This window comes from Eurypyga helias, unplaced genomic scaffold, assembly GCF_000690775.1.
Source record: "Eurypyga helias isolate BGI_N326 unplaced genomic scaffold, ASM69077v1 scaffold11875, whole genome shotgun sequence".
In the NCBI taxonomy this organism is placed as follows: Eukaryota; Metazoa; Chordata; class Aves; order Eurypygiformes; family Eurypygidae; genus Eurypyga; species Eurypyga helias.
This window is the reverse complement of record NW_010253446.1, coordinates 2,919-28,076: the sequence shown is the minus strand read 5'-3', so window position 1 is coordinate 28,076 and position 25,158 is coordinate 2,919. Positions and strand designations below refer to the sequence as shown.

The window sequence follows — 25,158 nt, the reverse complement described above, 5'->3', positions numbered from 1 at the left end:
CTGGAATATGCAGAGAAGTGGAAAACATCAGAAGACCCTCTGCCCCTGCTAGAGGTGTATACAGTGGCTATCCGAAGTTATGTTAAAGCACGACCTTATCTTACCTCTGAGTGTGAAAATGTAGCCTTTGTCCTTGAACGTTTAGCACTGTGAGTATGGGTTTTTTAGTTACTAAAAAATCTGTATGGAATTAACTTTTCACTGCCTAAAAGGTTTCCCAATCCTTTCCATGATCTATAGAAATTCTAAATAGGTTGGGAAGCATCTTCCTTATGGCGAATGCTGTGTGTGAGAGTATCTTTGCTTGTTGGAAATGGAGTAGTCTTGAGAAGGACGTCTGATCTAGGACAAGCCAACATCCCTGGCTTGAAATACTCTGCTAATTGATCTGCATGCAATCTGAAAGTGCATCAGTTTACACACAGTGATACAGGGTTTGCCTTCACTGACAAACCTATGATGATGATTATTATTATTATTATTACTGGTTTTTAGAGGGTTTGCTTTTACAGCTTTTGCAAGAGTGTCTATAACCACCTTTTCTTTACATGTTTAAATAAAACAGACTTTTATGGCTGTGGCATTTTAAACAAATAAATGTTTGGACACTCAGAATTAAGAATTGTTGATTATACGTTTTAAAAGCCAAAAATTTTGTTTGCCTTCCAGAAGCTGTATTGAACTTCTACTGTGTCTGCCACTTGATTTACCTGAAAATAAATGGGAAGAATTTCAGGCTTTTGTACAGGTGAGTTTGATTCATGAAATGAAGACTTAGTAGCTTTTAAGAATTATTTGGAAACTTAGGGATAGAATCACAGAATGGTTTAGGTTGAAAGGGACCTTAAAGACCATCTAGTTCCAACCCCCCTGCCATGGGCAGGGACACCTTCCACTAGACCAGGTTGCTCCAACCTCATCCAGCCTGGCCTTGAGCACTTCCAGGGATGGGGCATCCACAGCTTCTCTGGGCAACCTGTTCCAGAGCCTCACTGCTGGATATTAAGTATACAGCTTGTCTGTAGACCTGTTTGCTGGTGGCTGATAAAGATCAACCGCTTAGCTGGAAATTCTATGTACTCTGCAGTAATTGCTGTCAGACATATCACTTGTCTGTCATACTTCATGTAGCAGCTTTCGAGAAAAGGTATGTTTAGATACTTGAAAGAAAGCTCATGTTTTAAAAGATATTTGTCTATTAACACTTAGAAATGAAATAATGTCGTATAAGTCATTCTTCACTTTTTATGGTTGTACATTTGAGATTTATTACAAGTGAAAGATCTGTCAATACTGTAGGATTGTTAGATCTCCCACAGGGCACTAGTAGGTTAAAGATTAAAGCTCTGCTTTAAAGGAGGGTGTTGAAACAAGTTCTGCTCCTCAGTATTTGTCAGAAATATGTAGTGGGAGGTCCTGCCTACAGTTTGAAGAAAAAAAAGAAAAGTGGAAGATAGGGAGAAGGAAGGAAAAGTGTTACTTCAGAATTCTTAGCCTAAATAATGTAGGAAGATGCCAGGCTGATTTTTAGAGTGAATTTTGGCTAGCAACTGCCTGATGTAACTCAGCTCTGAAGAGGTGTGTTTTCTTCTGAGAGGCTCCACAGCCTTCAGAGAGTGTGGAAAAGTAAAAGAAAAGTGAGGAGATAGAGGTGAGCCCTTTTTTTTAGGCCTAGTGTTAGCTGCACATTGGTATTCAAGCCACAGATTTTTCAAGGTGTTTAATTTGCCCCCAGGCATCCCTTTGTTTCCAGAATCTATCATAGTATCTAAATGCAGTAGAAACTAATTTAATTGATTTTAAGACTCTAGCCTGCCTTCGTCATATTTCCATAGAACCATGCAGTGAGGACTTACAGCTTAAATCACATTTTCTCAGTGTCTCCAGTGCATCAAAACTGAGCTGCTGAAGACTCCCAAAAAAATAAGAGTTTAGGCAGCTGGTTTCAGACCGATATGTGGACCAGAGAACTTGCTCATCTATTTTTAAAAGGGAACCCTATTTCAAAATCTAGTTTCAGAAAACTAAGAAATAGCGTTGTTAATGAATCTCAAGACACGTTTGGAGCACATGGTGTTTTTTGTTTCTCTGCCTAAATCTTGGGCAACGGGGGCAGAAGTAAAACCTATGTTGGCTGAGATTGAGCTTGTTTTGTTATATGTTTAACTGTTTATCTGGTAAGGGGGTTTGTTTGTCATAAGGTATAAGGGAGTATAAAGGACATACGTTCTTAATTTTTTCTCAACAATACTTTGTTTTGTAAAATACATCTTTCAGGTGGCTCATAAAAACTTGATGGAGAATGGCAGCGGGGAACTGCATATTTTAACTACGCTTACACAAGAGAAGGGAGTGTGGAAGAACCCAGTGTTGTGTGGTATTCTGTCGCAGGAGCAGTTGGATCCAGATCAAGGTAAAATGCAAAATTGTGATTGGTATAAAATACGCCTAATTTTTATAATATATTGAAGTATGATTATGATATGTGGAAGTATTTTGTTGCATATAGTTTATATGATAATTTATAAGCTGTATAAATTAATATACTTGTAAAATTATCTGAATTATTAAGACAATATGTTCCTAGGAAGATAGAAATAATTTAATGTTGGTATTTTGCATGAAGTGTAATCATAGCTGGAGATCTCTTCCTGTTTTCTTCATAAGCCATGTGAAGGGAGATTGTATACAGGCTATTTTGCGATGGCGTAAGTTCAGTACTGATAGACAAATACTATTTGACCTAACCCAAAAAATTTAAAATACGCTTTTTAACAGCAGTTGCATAGAGAAGACTGTATGATCAGCAAAGGCATACAGTGGTATTTTCCTACGTATTGTGTCCGTTGTTAATGATTTGCGATTCAGAAGTGGTATCCTTGTATTAATAAGGCTTAGCTGATTTTTTTGATTCTTTGCCTAACTGGTTTTAGAAGTCTGTATGAACTGTCACAACTAAGCATCTGTGGCAGACTTAGACGGTCATGTCAGGTAGTTCTTAATGTCTGCCTCCTTTTAGCCCGATGCCTGATTATTTTGTGTGATATTATCTATTTACAAAAAGTAAACTATTCTTCCATCTTTTAATGAATGCATCTTTTCAGTAAGACATGATCTGTTAGACTGCTGTCATATCTTCTGTCTTTTGTAGGGTCTTTATTCCATACCGTCTTCTAGCTTTACTGTCCTGCCCGCCATATGGGGTTACCAAAGGTTTATTCAGCAGTCAGCATGTAGATGTACTGACTTACCACTGCATTGTGCATTCCTTTTGTAGCATTTCCTAGTATGAGACTTGCTTCTTGACTGAGCACTGAACCAGAGTTTTCTAAAACCTGTCTGGTTTAGTCCCAAATTCTTCTTGAGGGGTAGTACCTCCTGTTGACTCAGTCGATGACAAGCCCAGCAGCCGCAATGGTAAGTTTGGCGGCTGAGCACTAGATTGAGGCGGACAAGGAGGTTCCCAGAGCCCCGGAACACCGAGGGAGAGCTGAGAGACCTGTCCAGAGGCGGCAACTCTCGTGAGCGAGGCTGACACAGCGTGGGCATTGCCAGGAGCAACCATGGGAGACTTAAACGGACCTGGGGAACGTCAGCGATGGGGAGCGCCGCAAACACGGGAACCTGCCTTGGCAGGGGGGTTGGACTAGGTGATCTCCAGAGATCCCTTCCAACTCTGATCGTTCTGTGATTTTGTGATTTCAGTGTTAGGATTTTCCCCTAACACACAGCCTGGTTTTCTGCATGTACGGTTATGATTGCAGTTTTGCTCCATGAAAAAGCACTTTGGGGTCGTTATCAATGTTTTAGTTTTGTCTGTTATGCTGCGTTATGGAGTGCAGTCCTCTTCAGCTTTCTACAGTTGGCATGTTTTTACTGTCTTGCTTTTATCAGCATGTTTTGTCACCTCGTTCTCTACCCCCTTTTGCAAATATTTATAAAAATGCTGGACAGCAGAGGACCTGGTACAGATCCTCAGGGAACGTGCTGAGAGTTTGTTTTCTTTTTTCCTTTTTTCTTTTAGCTGATAATTTACCTATATAAGGATTTTATTTTTACTACCAAGGTAGGTTGGTATCTTTAGGAGTTTTGAGGGACTTCTCCCTTATTCTTATTATCATAACTCTGTCAGATAAGTCCAGTAAATGTGATTTAAAATTTTTTTTTAATTTACAAAAGTCGTGCTTGCTCTTCCAGAAGAATTGCATTTTGCTACTTCTTATAATAATTTATTGTGCTTCTGATACAGCTGTTGGATTGGTGTGCAGTTCTCAGAGTCCCCCAGAGTACTCTCATCTTAGCTTTGCATCCAGCGTCTTCTAGTCCTCTTAGCTGTGAGGTACTTCCAAGAGAGGTGTTTGTTTAATATTTTACTTGTCTTATATTCAAGGTTTTGATGACTATTCATTTTATCAGTGTTTTTCTGCAAAGTTTTTTACAGACATTTCAGGGTTCCTTTTACTCCTGAATGTTTACTTAAGGATGCTTCTGCCTTGGACTGACTGTTACAGTTATTACTTGTCTTGCTGGCAGAAAACACTACTTAGCTAATTAGCACAAGGTTACATGTCGTGATAAAACGCCATCAAAATTAAGAGGTACCCCTTTTGCAAAGTAGGGAATGCAAACGCTGCCACGGGTGATAACTCAGGAGGAGAATTCTAAAGCCACCCCTCTGCTTCTCCACTCTGGGCTCTGTTTACTGGAAAATGGGGAACAAAGCCATTAATATCAGGGTGCTCAGTGCTTAAGAGTTTGTCTGACTTTTTTGTATTCAGAAGCTTCATTTGTTTCCCAATCCAGGTCACAGTGTCAGTGTGCAAACCATTACTGACATCCGTACGCGTAATTTTTGTGTTTGACACTGATCCTGGATATAAGTTTAACTCTGTTTCAAGAAGTTAGACTCCTAGGGCTTCCTTGGTAATGTCACTGGGATGAGTGCTGACCTCAGGTTGTAGTTACCCAGGGCACTTGTGCAGAAGACTAGAAGATGCTGGGACACTGAAGAATTGTCTTTTTTCTCAAAAATGATTAAATCTTGCTGCCTTACTTTTCTGAGAGAGGGACGCATGAAGGAGCCTTCATGTTTGTGTGTGAAGATGAACTTTGAAAAAGAGGAGTTGTCAGTGGTTTCAAGGTATTTTCTAGTTGTAACCTCATTCTGTTCAACTTTGGGGTCCAGGTTGGTAGGTTAGGTGATCTTTCCAGCCAGGAGATTGTCAGTCAGCCTTCCATCATTTTCAGTGTTACACTATGTTCTTATCCATTCAGCCAACATGAACCATTGGATTAGGGGTAGGGTGCCATGCTATGGATAGGGTTGGAGTTTTCTCCCCCCTTGTATCACTGGCAAGATTGTCATACTACATACCCTTTTTTTTTTGTATTATTGTATTGTTTAGTGTCATCTTCCTAATTTGAAGGATATTTCAGTAATAACAAACTCCCATTGCCCAGAGCGCTGGCTTTCTTGCCTGTAATCCGGTACTCCCACTGGCTACTGCTTACCCTCTTTCTGTGGACAGCTGTCTCTCAGCAGTCTTCAACCTTAATTCCATTCTTTGGGATATTTGTAAACTTTGCTTACAGGATTCTGGGTTGGTTCTTCATGTTGCCTTTACCATTTGCTCTTTCAGAAGTTCCCAAGTATTGAAGTAGTCAGGATGTGACACTGGGATGTTACCATATAGCAGATTTGACCGATTCAGTCTTTGAGTAATGGTTAGTGTAAACATTTATCTGCTGGAGATGAAACACATGGTTGAGACTGGAGGTGTTGCTCCTAATGTTGTACTCTTAAGCTTTTGTTGGCTGTATTTTTTTCATTTGTTTCTTCATGTTTGTTTTATTTTATTTCAGTCTTGGTAGTCTGAATTATGACCTATTCAGAGTAATTATAACCTGTTCAGAATCTTCATTATAACCAGATATCTACTGAATTTTAGGTCAGTGATTGTCTCTTCTTGAAAGCCTCTGTTGACTCCTGAAGGTCAGTTTACCTCTTTGCGTCTCCTGTAGGAAGCACAACTAGGTGTCTGTTTCATCTCAGAGACTGATCCTTTTGAATTCTTCTTTTTTCAAATTGCACAAACTTAGGACATGGTGTGAGAGACAAGTTCATTTTCTCTAACCACGTAGTGCAGCTCCTTTGTTCTGATTACAGCCAAGCAAATGCAGGCTTGTCTGAACTGGACTATTTCTTGCTCCCCTAGTTTTGGGAATGGATTGTTACATGGATTACACCTAATATGATTGGGAAGTACTGACTGCCTGAGATGTTGGGGAGACTCTCCTCTGAGTGCCGTGTCATTAAGTAATTGCCTTACTCCCGACTCCCTTGGGCACAGCTCAGTTTTCAGATGAATGTATGTCTGTAAGTATTCATGCACTAAGGAGCTCAAAAAGAGTGGAGGATGGATACCCAGTTGTTTGAAGCACTGATGAGAAGAGCATGCCTGTCACTGATTTCTTTGATGCTGCTGGGTATTACTGCATTACTACAAGATGTTCAGACAGGACTGTGATAGAAAATAGTAAAATCTGTCTTGAACTGTCCTGCAGGAGCTACATACGTAGAATAGATACAGATTTGTGTATGTGTGCACATATAAAATCTTTTCACACCAGAAATATTTTCTGGTCACTTGATTTGTCACCTGCTTGAGTGACTAACACTGTCATTGCTCTGGATTTTTAGCATATCTCTGACCATGAATCTTGGGAAACCTGGCTTTAGTTACCAGATTCCATGCAATAGATGTCACCAAATAGAAGAGAATCTCTTCTTGGGAACCGTTGTAATGCTGATATCCCACTTAAGCTGTTTCTGGAGAAAATTTCTCTCTCTCCCCTAATGGAACATCAGCATTGTCATTTGGGGTTGTGCTTGTTCCCACAATGCTAGTCTTTTTGGTCTGGAGGACTAGCCTGGAAGTGGGAATGAGTTCCTGATGAACTGAGGAATATATTTTTCTCTCGTTCTTGACTGGTGGCTCTGAAGAGAATTTATTTGCCAAAACTGCATTGTCAGCAGGGTCTTTGGATGTCATTTGTGGGCCCCCTAAGTGGACATCTGGAGTTGATGGACTACTCATGGCTGCCATCTGAGAAATTTTCTGAGAGAAACTCTTTCCTGAATCTGTTTGGTATTGTGTCATGAATTGATCTACATTCATTTGAAGAATTCCTAGGCAGCCTTCCACTCCCTCAGAGCAGTTCAGTGACAAAATGAGTGATCCTTCCCCAGGTTATGCATATCTCACTGTGTCTTGCTTCTCTTCCTTGCATATGTCTTCATCCAACAGGACCCACAACAATCACACAACTGGGCCTGCAACTTATTCAAATTCTGGTTCCTCAACAGTATTATCTCTTGAAAGTGTGCTCAGGAGCTGTAATCTACTTGCTTGTTCATGTGATTTTTCTTCTTTTTCCACCTAAACCTGTCTCCTGTGTCTTGTAAAGGATGTCTATCAAATTTTAAGTTTTCTGCCTATCATCGTGGACATTTTAGACTTAAGAGATCACCCAGACATGGTGCCATCGGGTCATGAGGATAACAAAGTACCAGTCTTCTTAAATAATATTTCAGACGTCCCTCATGAGCATGTTGGTAACGTTCTTTGCTGTGGAGCATTGCTCAGCCGGTTTCCATTGACCTCAGATAGTGGGAACAACTAGTCTCGATACCAAATCAGAAAGAAATCCTTCAAAGCTGTCATTGGTATCTCCTCGGCTGGCACTCAGGGTGAATGGAAGAACTGTCTAAAGGAAAGGGATCTGAGATAACCCTACAAAAAGCCAGGCTGATGCTACTTCTTTTTTTATGTGATTCTTAAGAGATTTAAACTTCGATGTCAAGAATTAAGTTCTTGAATTTTTCATAAGTTTAAACGCAGTAGGCAGACTTCTGAAGAATGTCCCATGGAAAAGAGATTCAAGGATCTCTATCATCACTATTCAGAGATTCTCCAGGTGGATAATAGGCAGGTTAGAATTCAAACAGCCAGCATGGAACCATTTTCATTATTCAGACCATCCGCTGCCAGAAGTCGAATGATACCAGCAGCCTCACTCTTTTGAAAAGGTGTTTATATTCTGGGTATACTCAAAGCAGCCACCTGGAACTTCTTTCACCCTTTCACCAGACAATATGCCATTATAGAAGCATCCAGGATTGGTGCTGCATTCAGCAGAATTGTGCTGAGATGTTCTTTGCATGAAAGATTCTGAGACCCAGCTCCAGGTAAATGTGAAAGTATCGAGTACAGTTCAGTCACCCCACTGTGTGAAGGCACATGTGGACTGACACTTGAAGACGACTGAACAGCTTATTGACTAGTAACTGAAGTTCTTTGAGATGGATAGTCCACATGTGCATTCACCTCCTGCCTCCATTCTCCTCGGCCAGAGTGAGGTTGAGGAGAAAAAAAGGTCTGTGGCAGATTAATCTGTACCTACCCAAGAGTTGGTGAAGGGTAGAGTTAGTACGATTGTTGAGTTCTTTTGGTAAGGCAGAAATTCTTCGCTTTGTGCTCTACAAGTCCTTCAGTCAGCCAGAGCGTGATAAACATGTGGACTGTCCACCACAAAGAATTTATTGCTACAGAACTGTGCTCACATCTTACTCACGCTCTTGTGTGCTACTGATCTATGGATTATATTTTCTCCTTCTTAATTCTTGGATGGTATAAGCATTAGTTGTGATAAAAGTTCATAGTAGTTCTTGCGGACTTGACATGGGATCATTTGGTAGTACGACGTGAGACTCCAGCTATGGGATTCAAGGGAATAACAGGGGAACTGTGTCTAAAAGGTTAGAGATTCTGGTATCACCAAGTTTATTTGCCAGTTGTTAGATCATAGTGCCATCTGTCAGGTGTCATCTGCTGTCTTTTTTTTCTCTCATCTTAGTTCTGTAATTTTCTATGAATTCTGCACGTCTTGCGCAAAGATAAGTTTGTGAATATTAATGAATGGTGGAGCATTGCACCAAAATGACATTTAATAATTCTCCTAAGAATCGTGCTATTGGTAAACTCTGTCATTCTCATTAAATCCTTCAGGTTTTGTGTTCACAGAGGTTAACTAACTTGTGCTGAAAAAGCACTTGTGTCTCAAAGCATTTTTATGAAGTTATATTTGTTATGGTAAACTAACAATTTGTCTACAATAACTTTTGAAATAAATATGGCACTACAGAATATGTTTATAAAATGTTTCCTGAAAAAAGCCCCATCTTATCCTTAAGACTCTTCCCCTCCACAGACTTGCTCCTGCAACCTGCACTGGGTTTTTTATCTCAAAATGTCATACATAGTTCAGTTATGAAACAAATATAATTAAAAATTGTGTTTTGAATGAGCTTTCAAATGTGAACTGTAATGATTATAATCACTTGGATTAGAATAAAGACTTAAAAGCTAATATGTAGCTTTAACCCCGAGGTCTTCCTATGTCTTGTTGAGAAGATAACAGAAAATGTTCTCATGCTTATGCAAGGTTGGCTGGCTAAAGCAGTAAACACTAAAGGAAGGGGATTACCGAGGACTAGCAGATAGAACACAGTCTCTAAAATATTAAATGCAGTAATTATAATAATAAATCACAGTGAAATGTCTTGGGTTACCTGTATAGCTTAAAGTCTAAGGTCTTCCTGTATCTCATTACAGAAACAAGGTACAAGTTTTTCCAGGCAGAGTAGCTGGGGGTAAACACTGTGGGTGAAAGGATTACCGGTACCTGGTAGGAGGAAGAGCAAGGCTAAATTATTGAATGTAATTAATGACAGGGTCATTTGTGGGTTGACAAGAGTATGAATGTTTTTGTAAGGCATTGGTAATGACATTAAAGGAACATTTATGCTGCTGCTTTAAAGGCAAATGTCCTAATACACACAAAACTGGTTGCCATCTACCAGTTGTCTTAGTGCACTCTAGTTTTCCTTTGTTCCTGCTTGTCTAAAAATCTGGTCATATCTTCATTGACATGGAGAGAGGAAGAAAGAGCTCTTCTTTGAATATTCATACACATTGGTGAGCCATCGCTGGTCATTTGTAAGAGTGCACAAGGATCCTGAGCAAATGGCTAACAAGTTGGTTGAAATGATAATTCAGTCATAAATCTGAAAGTGCATGAGAGAGAATCACGGGGTCTAACAGGCCTGATGTTTTGCAAAAGGCACTTTTCTGCCCTAAAATTCTGCACACTAAAATGATAAAAAAAGAAAGCGGTTGACCTAATTTCGATTGCAAGATGGGCTTTTAGTAATATCCTGTGTAAGTAGCTAGAAGAAGGAAAAATCATGAGGTAAAGTGAAAGACAGTCATGAATCAGAAACAAACTAGGATGGGTGAAAGCAAAGAATAAAATGAGATGATCTTTTTGCTTTCCATATACCTCATGTTGAGTATACTAACACTCCAAATACTAGAGAGGTAATTAATTTTGCAGGTGCTGAAATTAATTATTTTATCAAGACTGGACAGGACTTGGAAAGTCAAGGAAAGGATAAATTAGGTGGTGGGTAACATGGTTCAACTGAAATTCGAGGCGAGTAAATTAAGAGTAATATAATGAATGCTTCTGCCAAGATGTGTCAGAGGGAGCACTGCAAATACCCAGAAGGTTTCAGGAAGGGGTGATGAAAATACTCAAAGGCTAGAAAAAAACCCTCATTTAGAATAGATGAAGATTTTACCCTAACATTGAAAGAATATAATCAATCTGCTGTTTTTTCAAAAAAGAACAGAAACAAGACCAGTAGAAAATTCTGGTTTTTTTTAAAGATGGACAGTGAACTTCAGATGCTTTTGCTCTTGTCACATTTATCCTTCCATAGCAAGGTCTTTAGAAGGCAACTGTTAGCAAAGGTGTAGCACAGACACAAAGAAGGATGTGAAAGAAGTGGGTTTGTGTTGTCTTACTGTAAAACTATATAAATGGTATCTAAACATTTTGATATTTATACACTTTCTAAATATGTTTTGTGTGCATCCATTTTGCCAAGAAATCAGAATGAATTAAAACTTGCAGGTAGATAAAAGGTCTCCTGTAGCAGGGAATCTGTACAATAAACAAGTACAGTTCTCAAAGGTGCTTTTTCTCATCTTTGCTTTGTACGCTTTGAACTGTTTTGATTAGTATAAATTTTAGGGTTTCGCCATGAATGAATAAATGCTCTCTGTTAAATCTGCAACCTGCTGTGAAACGTGTATGTAACATTTTGGCTTGTTTTTCTTTGAAGTGAATGAATTTCTAGTGTTTGAAGGCCCTGTCCTGCTGGATATGCGTATTAAGCACCTAATGAAAACAAAGCAATTAACTCAAGCTACTGCCCTGGCAAAACTCTGCTGTGACCATCCAGAAATCAGAGTGAAAGGCAACTTCCAGCAAACCTACCTGGTCTGTCTTTGTTCAGGATCACCAAATGAAAAGCTAATGGAAGAAGTAAGTAAAAAATTAAGAACTACTTTTAGACTTACTTGTTTAATGACGATGATATCACTAATCATAGGCCGTTTTTCTGTACAAGAGGTTTTTCTTTTAAAATATGATCTAATGTATTTTTAGTATTTCGGTTTTTATTTTCATTTGTCACTTTTAAACTGACTACTGATGACCCAGTGTGTTTTCAGCCTCTGACACTACTTAGTTTGATTTTGCTTGAAGTATTTTAAAACTGCCTCAGATCCTGTTAGTAAGGTGAAGATAATGATTTTCCACTCTTACTATTTTAACTATAGCTTTTTGTGTAGAACCTCGTATATAGATGGGACCCTTTAGATGCTACTTTCGGTTCAGAGAATAAATGTAACCTTTTCTAATCCGAATGCCTGGATGAAATTGAAGATGAAATCAGATATTTGATCTGGTTTGAAATATAAAATCCTTCTTATTTAAATGCAAAAGCCAAAGAAGAGATGACAGCTTTGATTTTTCTGCATTCTTTCATCTTCGTTTCTCACCCTACCCCAAAGTCTTATCTGAGATTTTTTCCTTCTTAAAGGAAAACTAACTGCAGTTGTCAGTTTCTTTGACTGTCTGCATCTCCGGTGTCTCTTTGTCTCTTATTTTTTATGTTCATAATAAGTATTAAGCATGATGAAATTAGAATCACAGAATGGTTTAGGTTGGAAAGGACCTTAAAGACCACCTAGTTCCAACCCCCCTGCCATGGGCAGGGACACCTTCCACTAGACCAGGTTGCTCAAAGCCTCATCCAGCCTGGCCTTGAACACTTCCAGGGATGGGGCATCCACAGCTTTTCTGGGCAACCTGTTCCAGGGCCTCAACCACCCTCCAGGAAGAATTTCTTCCTGATATCTAATCTAACCCTCCCCACTTTCAATTTAACCCCATTCCCCCTTGTCCTGTCACTACAGGCCCTTGTAAAAAGTCCCCCCCAGCTTCCTTGTAGCCCCTTCAGGTCCTGGAAGGTGCTATAAGGTCTCCCCGGAGCCTTCTCTTCTCCAGGCTGAACAAGCCCACCTCTCTCAGCCTGTCCCCATAGCAGAGGTGCTCCAGCCCTCTGAGCATCTTCGTGGCCTCCTCTGGACTCACTCCAACCAGTCTATATCCTTCTGATGGAGGGCTCCACAGCTGGACGCAGCACTCCAGGTGGGGTCTCACCAGAGCAGAGTAGAGGGGCAGAATCCCCTCCCTCGACCTGCTGGTCACAATTCTCTGGATACAGCCCAGGATACAGTTGGCTTTCTGGGTTGCCAGTGCACAGTGGAATTAAATTGGTTTTAAAGGGATGAAAACTATACAGTAAATAGAGTAGGAAATGTTTCCTACTAAAGGTATAGGCTAAATTCTAAGACGACAGCTTCTTACTGGGCATGTTCTTCTGGTGCTCAGTAGAATTGGATCAGTCTTACCCTCCTAGCTCTGCCTGCTGTAGGCTCTGCCAGAACAGGCTCAGGAGGAGCTCTGACAGGGCTGTGCAATCTCCTATTTCTTTGCTGAAGACTCAGTGAAACTTGGAATTTGTGAGCCTGCAAACATGCTTGCTTCATTACTCATTCCAACTGTGTTCCCAAAGCAAAATGGGCTCAGTCAGCAAATGAGCAGTGGTTATTAAACCTCAAATGATGTTTAGTGAAGGGTTATTAGTATATTTACAGAATGTGATCAGTTTAGATTAAAAAATTAATTACTGTATTCTTCAAAACTGTTCTTTGATTGCTGGACCAACTGTTGGATACCATGATGCCCAAGAAAGCTGTGCTGCCACCTAATGCAAAGTACCAGAGTAGCTGGGTGTTTGGGTGGGCACTTGTGTTTCTTGCTTTGGGGGGTGGTGTGTTTTCTCAAGAGAGGCATCCAACAGTGCTGTTGCAATGGTCAAATTACTCTTCAGCTGCCAGTATCAAAGAACAAATGACAGCATGTCCTGCCAGATGCGCTAGTTGATTTAATCAAACCAGTCTGCTAAGAATCAGATGAGACAGTAGTTGTTATAACAAGTGTGCTGATTCAGTACTGATACAACTGTGCGGTACTGCTGGGTGACTGTGGTTTTTCCTTTGTTTTGCTACAAAACTAAGTGCTTCTGTCATTGCTTGAACAAATTAGTTACATTGCAGAGGCTGTAATGAAAGCATTCAGTTGACTGGCTTCTTACTGTACAGTTTCCCCTTTTTTCTTTGATTCTATAAAATAGTAGAACATTCATGTTAAATTTATCAGTCACCCAGCTATTGTATTAAAGCAGTAGTAACATCAGTGACTAGTAAACTGAGTTAGAACTTTGTGTTAGGCTTCAATTTAGAGTTAGAAATCTGCTTATTACAATTATCCTATGTAGGAAATATAAATAATAATGTTGTACTTTAATTTTTTAGGTGACTGGGACACTAAAAACCCTTCTGTCAGAGGAAAAAAGTTTATATTCACGTTAATAAAATAGTTGTTCTGGTGGCACAATCAGCTTTTACGCTGTCTGGAAATGCAGTGATTTGCTGTCAAGCTTATTTCTGTCTGATAGAGCTGAATATTCACTAAGTTCTAAATTACAGTCTTTTTGCAGAGGATCGGATGACTGTATGTCTAAAAATGAAACTATTTTCTTATACTTGGTCTTGTGTTCTTTCCTCCCTTCTAGATTGCAGAAGTAGATTGCAAAGATGCTCTAGAGATGATCTGTAACCTAGAATCTGACGGAGACGAAAAAACTGCTCTCATTTTATGCGCAGCATTTTTATCTCGCCAGCTGCAGCAAGGAGAGATGTACTGTGCCTGGTGAGTGTAAATATTTTCTGTCTACTGCAGGAAGAATCAGTTTGGGGATGATAGATCTGATACATAAGCCATAAGCCAACTTTCTTTAGCAGATAAAATCTGGGAGCTAAACAAGAAGGGATTAGGGCTCTTGGAAAGCTAAAAAAGAAAAGGAAAAAAAAAAGAAGTATTTGCCAATTCCGTTTGACAGTGGAATTAGCTTCCACTGTGGGAATTTGAAGGTTGCACGTACAAGGAAGCATTTAGAAATACCAATCAATAGCTGGTTAATAATTTTTCTTGGCAGTGTATTACACTGTAGAAATAAGGAATTTAATATCGGCAGGCAGCTAGTCAGCGTATGTCAACATTTAATGCATGAGTACTGTTCCCATCTATCCTTATTTCATAATACAGTGATTCTCTCTCTCACAAACTTCTAGAAAAGGAGGAGCTCTGTACTGCTATAACCAAAATAATAAGCTAGATGAAGATACTTATTGTTTAGGGCTTATGTTCATTAATGTGGGAACAACTAAGTGGTCTTGGTTGGCAGATATTTGAGCTGTTAGGGTCTGAATTTCCAACTGCTAACAGTTTGGTTGTACTTCCAAACCTGTACGATTCCAGAAGGATTTGCTTTATGTGTGCACCTCCTTTGTATGTGCAGCAGCAGCAGAGCATCTGCTAATACAGGATTTTGCTTTAACAGATTCTGCTAAGGTTTCGGGGGTCACACTGTTCCTCAAGCTGTACTAAATACTTTGCACCTAAGGAGGAACGACCTAGTGAGTTAATGGAGATAGAGTAAAACTGTTTGGCTTTGGGAGCTAATTTCTCACTAAATCACAGATTCAGCTCTTAAAGCAGAAGCAGCTCAAGAAAAATATATCTACCACAGAGAAAAGCCATCCTCCTATAGGTGTTAGTACTTACTAAGGATTCAGAAGTGAAAAATTCCATTGTGTGGAGTCAAAAGTAAACTACTTTGCAGGACTTTTTTCAAGACCACATCATGATTTTGTAAATTATGTAGCATAAATTGTGGTAATAATGGTTTTATTACGATCTGTCCTTCTGGAATTGAGTCACTGTAATAACTTTGGAAATTAGATACTACTGTGTGCATATTAATGAAAGCTTTTCTCTGTAAGATAAAGTTTGAATAAATTCAGATTTTTTCCTTTCCCAAAGACAAAACAGAAACTGTTCTCAACCTTGTATTTCTTGTGATCAGATTAGTGGTTGCATTGCTGGCTCTGAAATATTGTTCTCTTGTTCTAGGGAACTGACTCTTTTCTGGAGTAAACTGCAGCAAAGGGTAGAGCCTTCTATTCAAGTGTATCTAGAGAGATGTCGACAACTTTCTGTGTTAACTAAGACTGTTTATCACATTTTCTTCCTGATTAAAGTAATTAACTCAGAGGTAAGGATACTCCTGAAAGACTATTTTGGCACTTTTAATAGAATTGTAATCAGGAAAATTTATGAAAGCTGCTTAGATAGTCTGTCCCTTTGTGTAGCATCAGCTTTGGGGTAATCCTGATTGGTTTTAGGAAAGGCTGTAGCAACTTCCTTCTGCAGGTAAACTGTATGGTGATTAATTTTGAATCATTAAAAATTCTTGGTTCCTTTGGAAAAAAAAAAGGGTGGGGGGTGTGGAACAGATTTGTATGCCACAGCTGAGATGAAGGGAAAACTGAAGGTGAGGTTATAGCCTTCTAATATTGTCTGTGTCCTCTAAATGAGGTATTTTTTGTTAACAGGTCCTAATATTCCTTCTCGTTAGAAAACAGAGAGGAAATGAGGGCTGTGTATTAACATATAAGAAAATCACAGAAAGATTAAAAAAATCCCCAAACAACCCACAACACAAAAAAAACCCTTTTGAATTGCCACTAGGAATGCAGTTTGTTTTGATAAATGAAATACTTGTCTTTTGTGTGCTTAGATCCAGTGTTGTATTAGAAGCTCTGTTTGTCTATCCTGGCTAACCTTGTCGCTAATTTTCCTGTTTTCCTCTCATTAGTAGTTGCACTGTTTAATGTTTATAGCTAAATTGAGCTCTTCCACACGCTTTTAGTTGTTGAGCAGTTTAGGGATTTCTGTAAGTCAGTGTATTCATTCCAAGATGGTATGGCTAATCATGGGTTTCTAATCTTAAAGGTTATTTTTTCCAAAGATATGAACTCAGTTGGAGTTAGAGTGAGGGAGGAAAATAACTTTCACAGGGGCTTGTGATAGTAAGAGCTCTATCTGCTCCATGCCATACTGATTTTTCTCTAGAGAGCTGTGGATCATTTCATTGATGGCAGAAATTGGAGGCCATGTGCATTCATAAATTTGCTGGACTTTATTCTCACGTATTCCACAGCCTCTCTGCATCCTTGGCAGCATAAAGGGACTGTAAAGTGGACATAAATGAAATTTATGTTGCCTGAGGGTATAAATGAGAAAAGATCACGTGACCTTTGGAACACTGAAATGCCGGAACATTTAACTATACTTACTACTTTCAGTTGGAATGAAGCCATGTGTTCAGTTGAGGTCATTTGATTTTGAAGTGGTATAATCTTTAAAAATAAACGTTTATACCTTAAATGGTTTCCAGGTTAGAGATCCTTTTGGAGATCACATGCTTCTAGTACTTTAGCTGTACCACTTTTTAGCATTGAAATTCTACCTAGCGTTAATTTAATGCTCCATAGAAGCTCGTCTCAAATAATGGTGACGCAACTGGCAGGCTTTATTTCATGGAACAGGCTCAGTATTGCTCTGATATAAACACCTCTAAGATACAGTCCTAAAGTCCTCAAACTAGACAGAACATAGAACTAATTTGGGTTTTAGTTGTATGAAAACTCTCAGGTTTTTTAGTAGATTGAAGACAAACTATGCAACTTAAAGAATAGCATCTAAAGATAACCCACGATGTTTCTTAAAGTAAAAGGTATTATTATGAACTCCAGGTGCATTTTTTCTGACGCTTAGGGTTGGTGATATCTTTTGTTTACAAATACAGAAAGGGTTATGATAAGCTGACTTACTAAGATGAGTCTTGCTTTGCAGATCGACGGTGCTGGACTTGCAACCTGCATTGAACTGTGTGTGAAAGCGTTGCGCTTGGAATCCAGTGAAAATGCTGATGTCAAGATATCTATTTGCAAGACTATCTCCTGCTTGCTTCCGGATGATTTGGAGGTTAAACGTGCTTGTCAGCTGAGTGAATTTCTTCTCGAACCCACTGTGGATGCATACTACGCCGTTGAAATGCTGTATAACCAGCCTGACCAGAAGTATGATGAAGAAAATCTTCCAATACCAAATTCTTTGCGCTGTGAGCTCTTACTTGTACTGAAAACTCAGTGGCCTTTTGATCCAGAATTCTGGGACTGGAAAACTCTGAAGCGTCAGTGTCTGGCACTCATGGGAGAGGAGGCATCCATTGTGTCATCAATAGACGAACTGAATGATAGTGAAGTTTATGAGAAGGTTGGGGATTGCCTAGAAGAGACTAAAGAAACAACTGTGAATGGGTTTGACAGCACTTTTGGTGAAGCTACCGGCCTTCAGGACGTAGGAGATGAAAAGCAGAAAAAGAAAGAAATTAAAAAACTCAGAGAGAGGGGGTTCATATCAGCTAGATTTAGGAACTGGCAAGCTTATATGCAGTATTGTGTTTTATGCGACAAAGAATTCCTAGGTCATAGAATCGTTAGACATGCACAAAAACATTATAAAGACGGAATTTACAGTTGCCCTATTTGTGCCCAAAATTTTAATTCTAAAGAAAATTTTGTTCCCCATGTAACTTTTCATGTTAAAAAATCCAGCAAAGAGAGATTGGCTGCTATGAAACCACTGAGAAGACTGGGAAGACCGCCTAAAATAGCAGCTGCCAATGAGAATCAGAAAACTGACCCAGTATCCAAACAGGAGCAGCGACCCATTAAGAAGAACAGCCTCTATTCAACAGACTTCATTGTGTTTAATGATAACGATGGCTCGGATGATGAAAACGATGATAAAGATAAACCTTACGTACCAGAGATAGTGCCAGTTCAAAAGCCACTACCAGTTAATGAATTCACCTGCCCGGTAACATGTTGTAAGAAAGGCTTTAAATATTTTAAAAATCTAATAGCACACGCAAAGGGCCATAAAGATAATGAAGAAGCCAAACGTTTTCTTGAAATGCAAAGCAAAAAAGTCATTTGCCAGTACTGTAGACGGCATTTCGTAAGTGTTACTCACCTGAATGACCATTTACAAATGCACTGTGGCAGCAAGCCTTATATCTGCATCCAGATGAAATGTAAGGCCAGTTTTAACAGCTACGCCGAGCTGCTGACGCATAGGAAAGAACATCAGGTCTTCAGAGCAAAGTGTATGTTTCCTAAATGTGGCAGAGTGTTTTCTGAAGCTTATTTGCTCTATGATCATGAAGCACAACACTATAACACCTTTACCTGCAAAGCCACCGGCTGTGGAAAAGTATACCGTTCTCAGAATGAACTGGAAAAGCACACTGAGGGTCACAGCAAGCAGCCTGAAAAACAGCCTGAAAGCCAGGCCGATCAGTCTGATCTTAGCCAACCTTCTAACGAAAACACCGATGGAGCTGCTGTTAAAGAGGAATTGACATCTCCTCTGTCTGACAACCAGAGTAGTTTTACCGAGGGAGAAGACACTGTCTGGAATCCAGTCAAAGCAGAACCAGTAGGGAATGAAAATATGAATGCATCCGTGAGTATATCTGTGTGTCAGAACGGTTCCTTGCCTAATGCTGGTTCGGAGCAGCCTCCTGCAGGTTCAGTGAAGACAGAAGTGGCAGTTCCAGCAAGCAGCGTTAAAGTGCTCACTGTTAACCAGAAGATCCGAGATAACTTTGTAAAAAGAGGTAAATTGGCTGCTGCCGCCGGTCAAATAGATACCACTAAACCTGGAGCCCAGCAGTTGTGCCCAGCAGTTGACTCTTGTCTTCCGATTCTCCAGGACAGAAAGGAAGAGGCCTGTCTCAGTCAGCCTCAGAACATTCAGAATATTTCTGTGACCTCAGACACACTAAAACCAGAAGAAATTGAACCAAAAAGCTTAGAAAGACAAGTGAGCATTGTAAACCCATTCAGCGTGCAGAATCAGACAGGGTATCGAACCAGTGTACCCATTCCCAAACTTGAACTTGAAGACAGTATTAAGGCTGCAGCTAATCTATATAACCTGCCTTTAAAAACTTTAGAAAGTATTACATTTATTCCTTCCCAGCCTAACGTAAATAGCTCTTTAGTTCCGGCTGTGTCACCAGTTCAGAAATTCAACTGTCAGGTTGAGGGGTGTACTCGAACATACAACTCGTCACAGAGCATCGGCAAACACATGAAGGCGGCACACCCCGACCAATACGCGGCTTTTAAAATGCAGCGTAAGAATAAGAAACCGCGCAAATCCGCCAGCGTGCAAAATGCGCCCAACGATGGGAAGATCGTATTTCTTATGCCGTCGCAAGTGGGCGATCCCGCTGATGCCGCTTTGACCGCGCAGAACAAACCTAACCTGAATCCCACCTGCTCCGGTCAAGTGCAACATGTCTCAAGTGCGCTTTTCCCAACTCACCTAGAAAATTTGGCCAATCCCATGTTGCCTGTAGTGGAAAGTGTCATAAATCCAAGCCTGTCTACTCGTATTAAAAGTGAGCCTGAGAGTGTTCTTTGTTCGCAAATGGAAAATCTCTCTGGTGCGACCTTACCTTCCCAGCTGGACGATCTGGCAAAAACAGTTATGCCTCTGAATGTTGACGGTGGTTCAGATCCTTTTCTTCCTTTGCCCGCCGAAAATGGTCCGATGTCTCTCTTCCCGTCATCAGCAGAAAATCCTCCAAGTTCAGTCTTCTCACAACAAGAAAATAACTCAAATGGCTTTTCATCACAACTTGAAGGAAACAATAGTACTGCTTTCCCAAAAGAAGAAGCTGTCGATCAGTTATTTCCCTCACGACTGAGTAATGAAAATAACTTCAGTGAAACTAGTTCTCAACATCCAGCCTCAGAAAAGATGAAAAAAGATCGTGGTCGGGGCCCGAATGGGAAAGAAAGGAAGCCAAAACACAACAAGCGGGCAAAGTGGCCAGCAATAATTAGAGATGGCAAATTTATCTGTAGCAGGTGTTTCAGAGCCTTCACTAATCCTAGATCACTTGGCGGTCACTTATCAAAGAGATCTTACTGTAAGCCTCTTGAAGGATCAGAAATTTCCCCAGAAGCTCTCCAGGCTAATGGACAGTCTTTGCTTGCCAGTATGATTCTTTCCTCAAATTCACTAAACTTGGAGCAACCCCAGGAGTCGGCCTTCAATCCAGAGACATGTTTTAAAGATCCATCGTTCCTGCAGTTACTTGCAGCTGAAAATCGTTCCACAGCCTTACTGCAGACTATGTTTCCACGGGCCAACGTGACTAACTTCAGTACCGGTGGGAACGAGGAGGGAAATCAAATCATAAAACAAGCCTTGGAAACTGCAGGCATCCCGAGTACCTTTAATAGCACGGAAGTGGTTCCGCACGTAGTGACAACCAGTTGCGTCACCGGCACAGCTCAGATAAATGCAGCTGTTCTCCCCAACTCGGCCGCGTCCCCTCTGCTGCAGACAGTCTGCAACCCCAGTACCCTGCTAACAGACCAAAACAGGACCCTCAATGCCAAAATTGCTCCAATGAACGAATGCAAGAGTTTGCCCGTTTTTGCAGCTGAGGGCTTATTGCTAAAGACTGTTGAAAATGGCTTATGCCCGAGCTCATTTTCTAGTACTGCTGCAGCAGCGCAAAACTTCACAGGAAACAGTTCACGAGTTTCGGTTATAAGCAGTCCCAAGAATTCAGGATCGAGCGACTTGAACAAGAAGGGAACCAGTGCTTCCAAGAGGAAGAGAAAAGCCACAACGCCTTTGCTTGCGCCCAGCACGCCACAGAAGGTAGCAGTAAATCATACATCAGCGGTGGGACTTCTAAGCAAAAGCACTGAAGGAAACGTGCAAATACAGGAAGAAAATTTTCAGTCCAGCTTGCTGGCGAATGGTGCTTCTCAAGCGGTGGTGGAAAATCTCACACAGAAACTCAACAGTGTTGACAATCAGTTATTTATGGTCAGTATCAAAGAGATCTTCAAAATGAATCTCGAGGCTCATACAATGTTACCCCCTTTAACAGTAAAAACTGAAAATGGGGATTCCCAAATGATGACTGTAAATTCTTGTGTGCCAGCACATTCAGAGGAACAGGTTTCAGAACACACCGTTATACAGAACTTTGAAAAAAACCTGGAAATAATTAAAACTGCTATGAATTCTCAAATACGTGAGGTGAAAACTGAAATTGAGGATGCTGTCACTACTTCAGGACAAAATTCACACGTAAATAATGGACAGGTTTCTTTGGCAACTTCTGCACATAGTGTAAAACTACCCGTTCCCGCACAGTTTGCCGCGCACACGGGGAATGCCGCCGCTGCCAAGAGCATCTCTGCTCAGTCCGAGACATCTCAAAAAGATGATACCCAAATACTGGAGGTTCTGGAGGGCTTGCAAAAACTGAAACTAGAAGACGGTTTGCCCGTTCAGATCTCAGAGACTGTTCCCCAGTGTCCTCCAGCAGATACGCTAGTACAAGCCGTTCCTGTTGTATCAACTGAAAATAAACCCCTTGTCCAGATATCTGCAGAGGCAAGTAACGTTCAGTTTAGTGATAAGGTTAATAAGCCTTTTGTATGTCAGGATCCAGGGTGCAATTACAGTGCTATGACAAAAGACGCGTTGTTTAAACACTACGGCAAGATTCATCAGTACAGTGCAGAAATGATACTAGAGATTAAGAAACATCAACTGAAGTATGCGCCGTTCAAATGTGTTGTAGCTACCTGTCCAAAAACATTCACCAGAAACTCTAATCTCCGCGCACACTGTCAACTTGTCCATCATTTTACGACAGAGGAGATGGTAAAATTGAAAATTAAAAGGCCTTATGGCAGAAGATCTCAAAATGAAACTGTAAACACAGCCCCGCGACCTGTCGAAATACAGGCTCTGCAGACACTAATAGTAGAAAACAAAACTGCAGCTCCATTGGTCAAAGAAGCTCAGATAAAGGAAGTTGTAGAGCCTGTAAAAGTCTTGGAAAAACTGCTGCCAGAAAATAATACTCGTGAAAGACTGGAAAAACCTCCCCAAGTGGTGCTTGTTCCACCAGAGCAGCATAACGCAGCCTCTTTTGGTAGTACACAGGCACAACCCCAAGTATGCAATGTCAGGAGGTACAAGAAGGAGAAAGAGGAGAGAAAACGTAGGAAGCCCGTAACAAAATCTCTGGAATTTCCGGCTCGATACAGCCCGTATAGACCATACCGCTGCGTCCATCAGGGCTGCTTCGCAGCTTTTACAATACAGCAGAACCTAATCCTTCATTACCAGGCCGTGCACAAATCGGACCTCCCTGCCTTCTCTGGCGAAGTGGAGGAGGAGATTGATCCAGGCAGAGAGGAACGCGGCGAGGTGGAAACCAAACCCGCCGTCAGAGAGTTCAGGTGCGAGATGAGCGACTGCTCTCGCATCTTCCAGGAAGTTACCAGCTTGATACAACATTATATGAAACTCCATGACATGACCCCAGAGCAGATCGGAAACATGAAATTGGCTCCAGAGGTGGAGAGGTTTTTTTGTGATCAGTCTCAGTGTAAGTCTTCATTTACGGCTTACCTGAACTACGCTGTACATCTTGAGGCAGATCACGGTGTTAAGATAAGGCCCAACAAAGTCGACGATGGTGGTGTGTTCAAGTGTGACTGCGAAGGCTGCGACCGTATTTATGCCACCAGGTCTAACCTCTTGAGGCATATTTTTAATAAGCATAATGACAAGCATAAAGACCATCTGATAAGACCCAGGAGACTGACCCCAGGTCAGGAAAACATTTCAAGCAAGGCAAATCAAGAAAAACCTTTGAAGCCCCAACAGAGGGGACTGAAAAACAGATCGGGAAAAGAAGGTAGCAGGCTGTCGGTGAAATCCAAACGAAAGAAAAACATGAACATGGAAAACAAAAATTCAAAAGGAATGCAAGTTCAAGAAAATAAGGCTTATTCACTGAAACGTGGCAAGAACGTGTATTCAATAAAGGCTAGAAATGATGCCTTATCGGAATGTACGAGCAGGTTCCTAACTCAGTATCCATGTATGATAAAGGGATGTTCGTCCGTAGTTACAAGCGAAAGTAACATCATAAGGCATTACAAATGTCACAAGCTGTCCAAAGCATTTACTTCCCAACACAGAAATCTCCTTATTGTGTCTAAAAAGCTGTCCGACTCTCCAGTGAAGGAAGCCTCTTGTGAGCAAGAGGAGGCTGAGAAAACAAGTGACGTGAAAGAGCCTGAACCGAGTTTGGTAGTGAGCAGTAACGACTCAAGCACATCTACATTCCCACAAAAGGAAACTGAGAAAGGTGAGAAGGATGAAGTGGATGAACTGACAGAACTGTTCATTACTAAACTGATTAATGAGGATTGTTCAGGTGCTGAAAGTCAAGCGAAAATCTCTGCCGCTGTAAATAGCGACTTGCAGGAGACCAGCCCCTGCCCCTCAGAAAAGCAGAAACCCAACAACTTAAAAAGAGCAAATAAAGAAAAAAATGTGTCTCAGAATAAGAGGAGGAGGACCGAAAAAACGGAGGAGGTACTGCCCGCTGACGCGAGTAGCACACACAGGGAGGAAGAGACTGCTGTCGCCATTCAGACGGCCGAAGAGCAGCCTGCCGCTTTCGACTGGAGCTCCTTTAAGCCGATGGGTTTTGAAGTGTCATTCCTCAAATTCCTTGAAGAGTCTGCTGTGAAGCAAAAGAAAAACACCGAAAGAGACTACCATAGCAGCGGAACCAAAAGATCCCATTCCACCTCGCGAAAATCCAGTGAGAAGACCTCGGTCGCGAGTAATAACATCACTTGGTCGTGTTCTGAAACGGAAACCTTTGTACCGTTTGCCAACCCACCGCGGCTCCCGAGCGGCGATAACGTGAAGATAGTGTTGGACAAGACTCTGAAGGACTGCGCCGAGCGCGTGTTGAAGCAGCTTCACGCAATGAAACCTGTCGTCAGTTTGAGAAAGTTCGCAGGACGCTGGGAGGATAATCCAGAAGTTGCAGCAGCAAAAGTGGTTGTTTTGAATACGGGGGAAGGAGAGTCACAATACTGAGAACATGATGTATCTATGACCTTTTAATGAAATTTATTTTGAATAGGAAGCCATCAAGCATGCTTGTAACTGTGGAGCTCTTTTATTTTGAGGTGATTTAATCTAGCAAAAAACATGGCATTGAGTCATGTAAATTTCTTATTTGTTTTTATCCCTATGGGACTTGAAGAATAGAGTAATTGCTTCAGTTTTGTAAATACTCGATCGAAACCTCAACTTTCTATCGGATTGTCCTTTCCATGAACTAAATCTTTGTGAGTTGTCTGTGATTGGTATCTTTCACCAGGTCACTGCTCATGTATAACAGTACTCTTTATTTGTAGATACTTTTGTTTTGGTTTTGTATATATTTATTATTGTAAATCATTTGCTGCCACCAGCAGTCTGTAAGTCTAAACTATTAAATGACACATTTATATTCGGATTTTAATTTGTAACTAAGTGAGCGAGTTTTTAAAACTGTCCTTTATTCATTTTAAATTAAGAACTTTTGAACTGAAACTAGCTAAGTCTACCATATCCAGTTTATTTTGCGTAAAGCATTTATTTACAGGAGAGTAGCTGGGTAAGACCACATTTCATAGGTTAAATGTACTGACATGTTCTCATTTTTGTAAATTTTAACATCCAGTATCTATGGATGATATTCATATGTAGTTAACTCATAAATATAATAGTTTTCTTATAGTTACATTTTTC

The 25,158-nt window shown here is 40.6% G+C and overlaps 1 protein-coding gene across 1 annotated transcript; it reads left to right on the top strand.

The window, feature by feature from the left end:
- On the top strand, positions 1-24,881 carry ZNF292 (zinc finger protein 292). Its single transcript, XM_010152684.1, has 7 exons — positions 1-149; positions 670-748; positions 2,278-2,413; positions 11,249-11,451; positions 14,111-14,247; positions 15,511-15,652; positions 17,296-24,881. Exons 3-7 carry the CDS (start codon positions 2,296-2,298, stop codon positions 24,457-24,459), a joined length of 7,764 nt encoding a protein of 2,587 aa, XP_010150986.1. The 5' UTR covers positions 1-149; positions 670-748; positions 2,278-2,295; the 3' UTR covers positions 24,460-24,881.
- Positions 24,882-25,158: the final 277 nt, after the last annotated feature.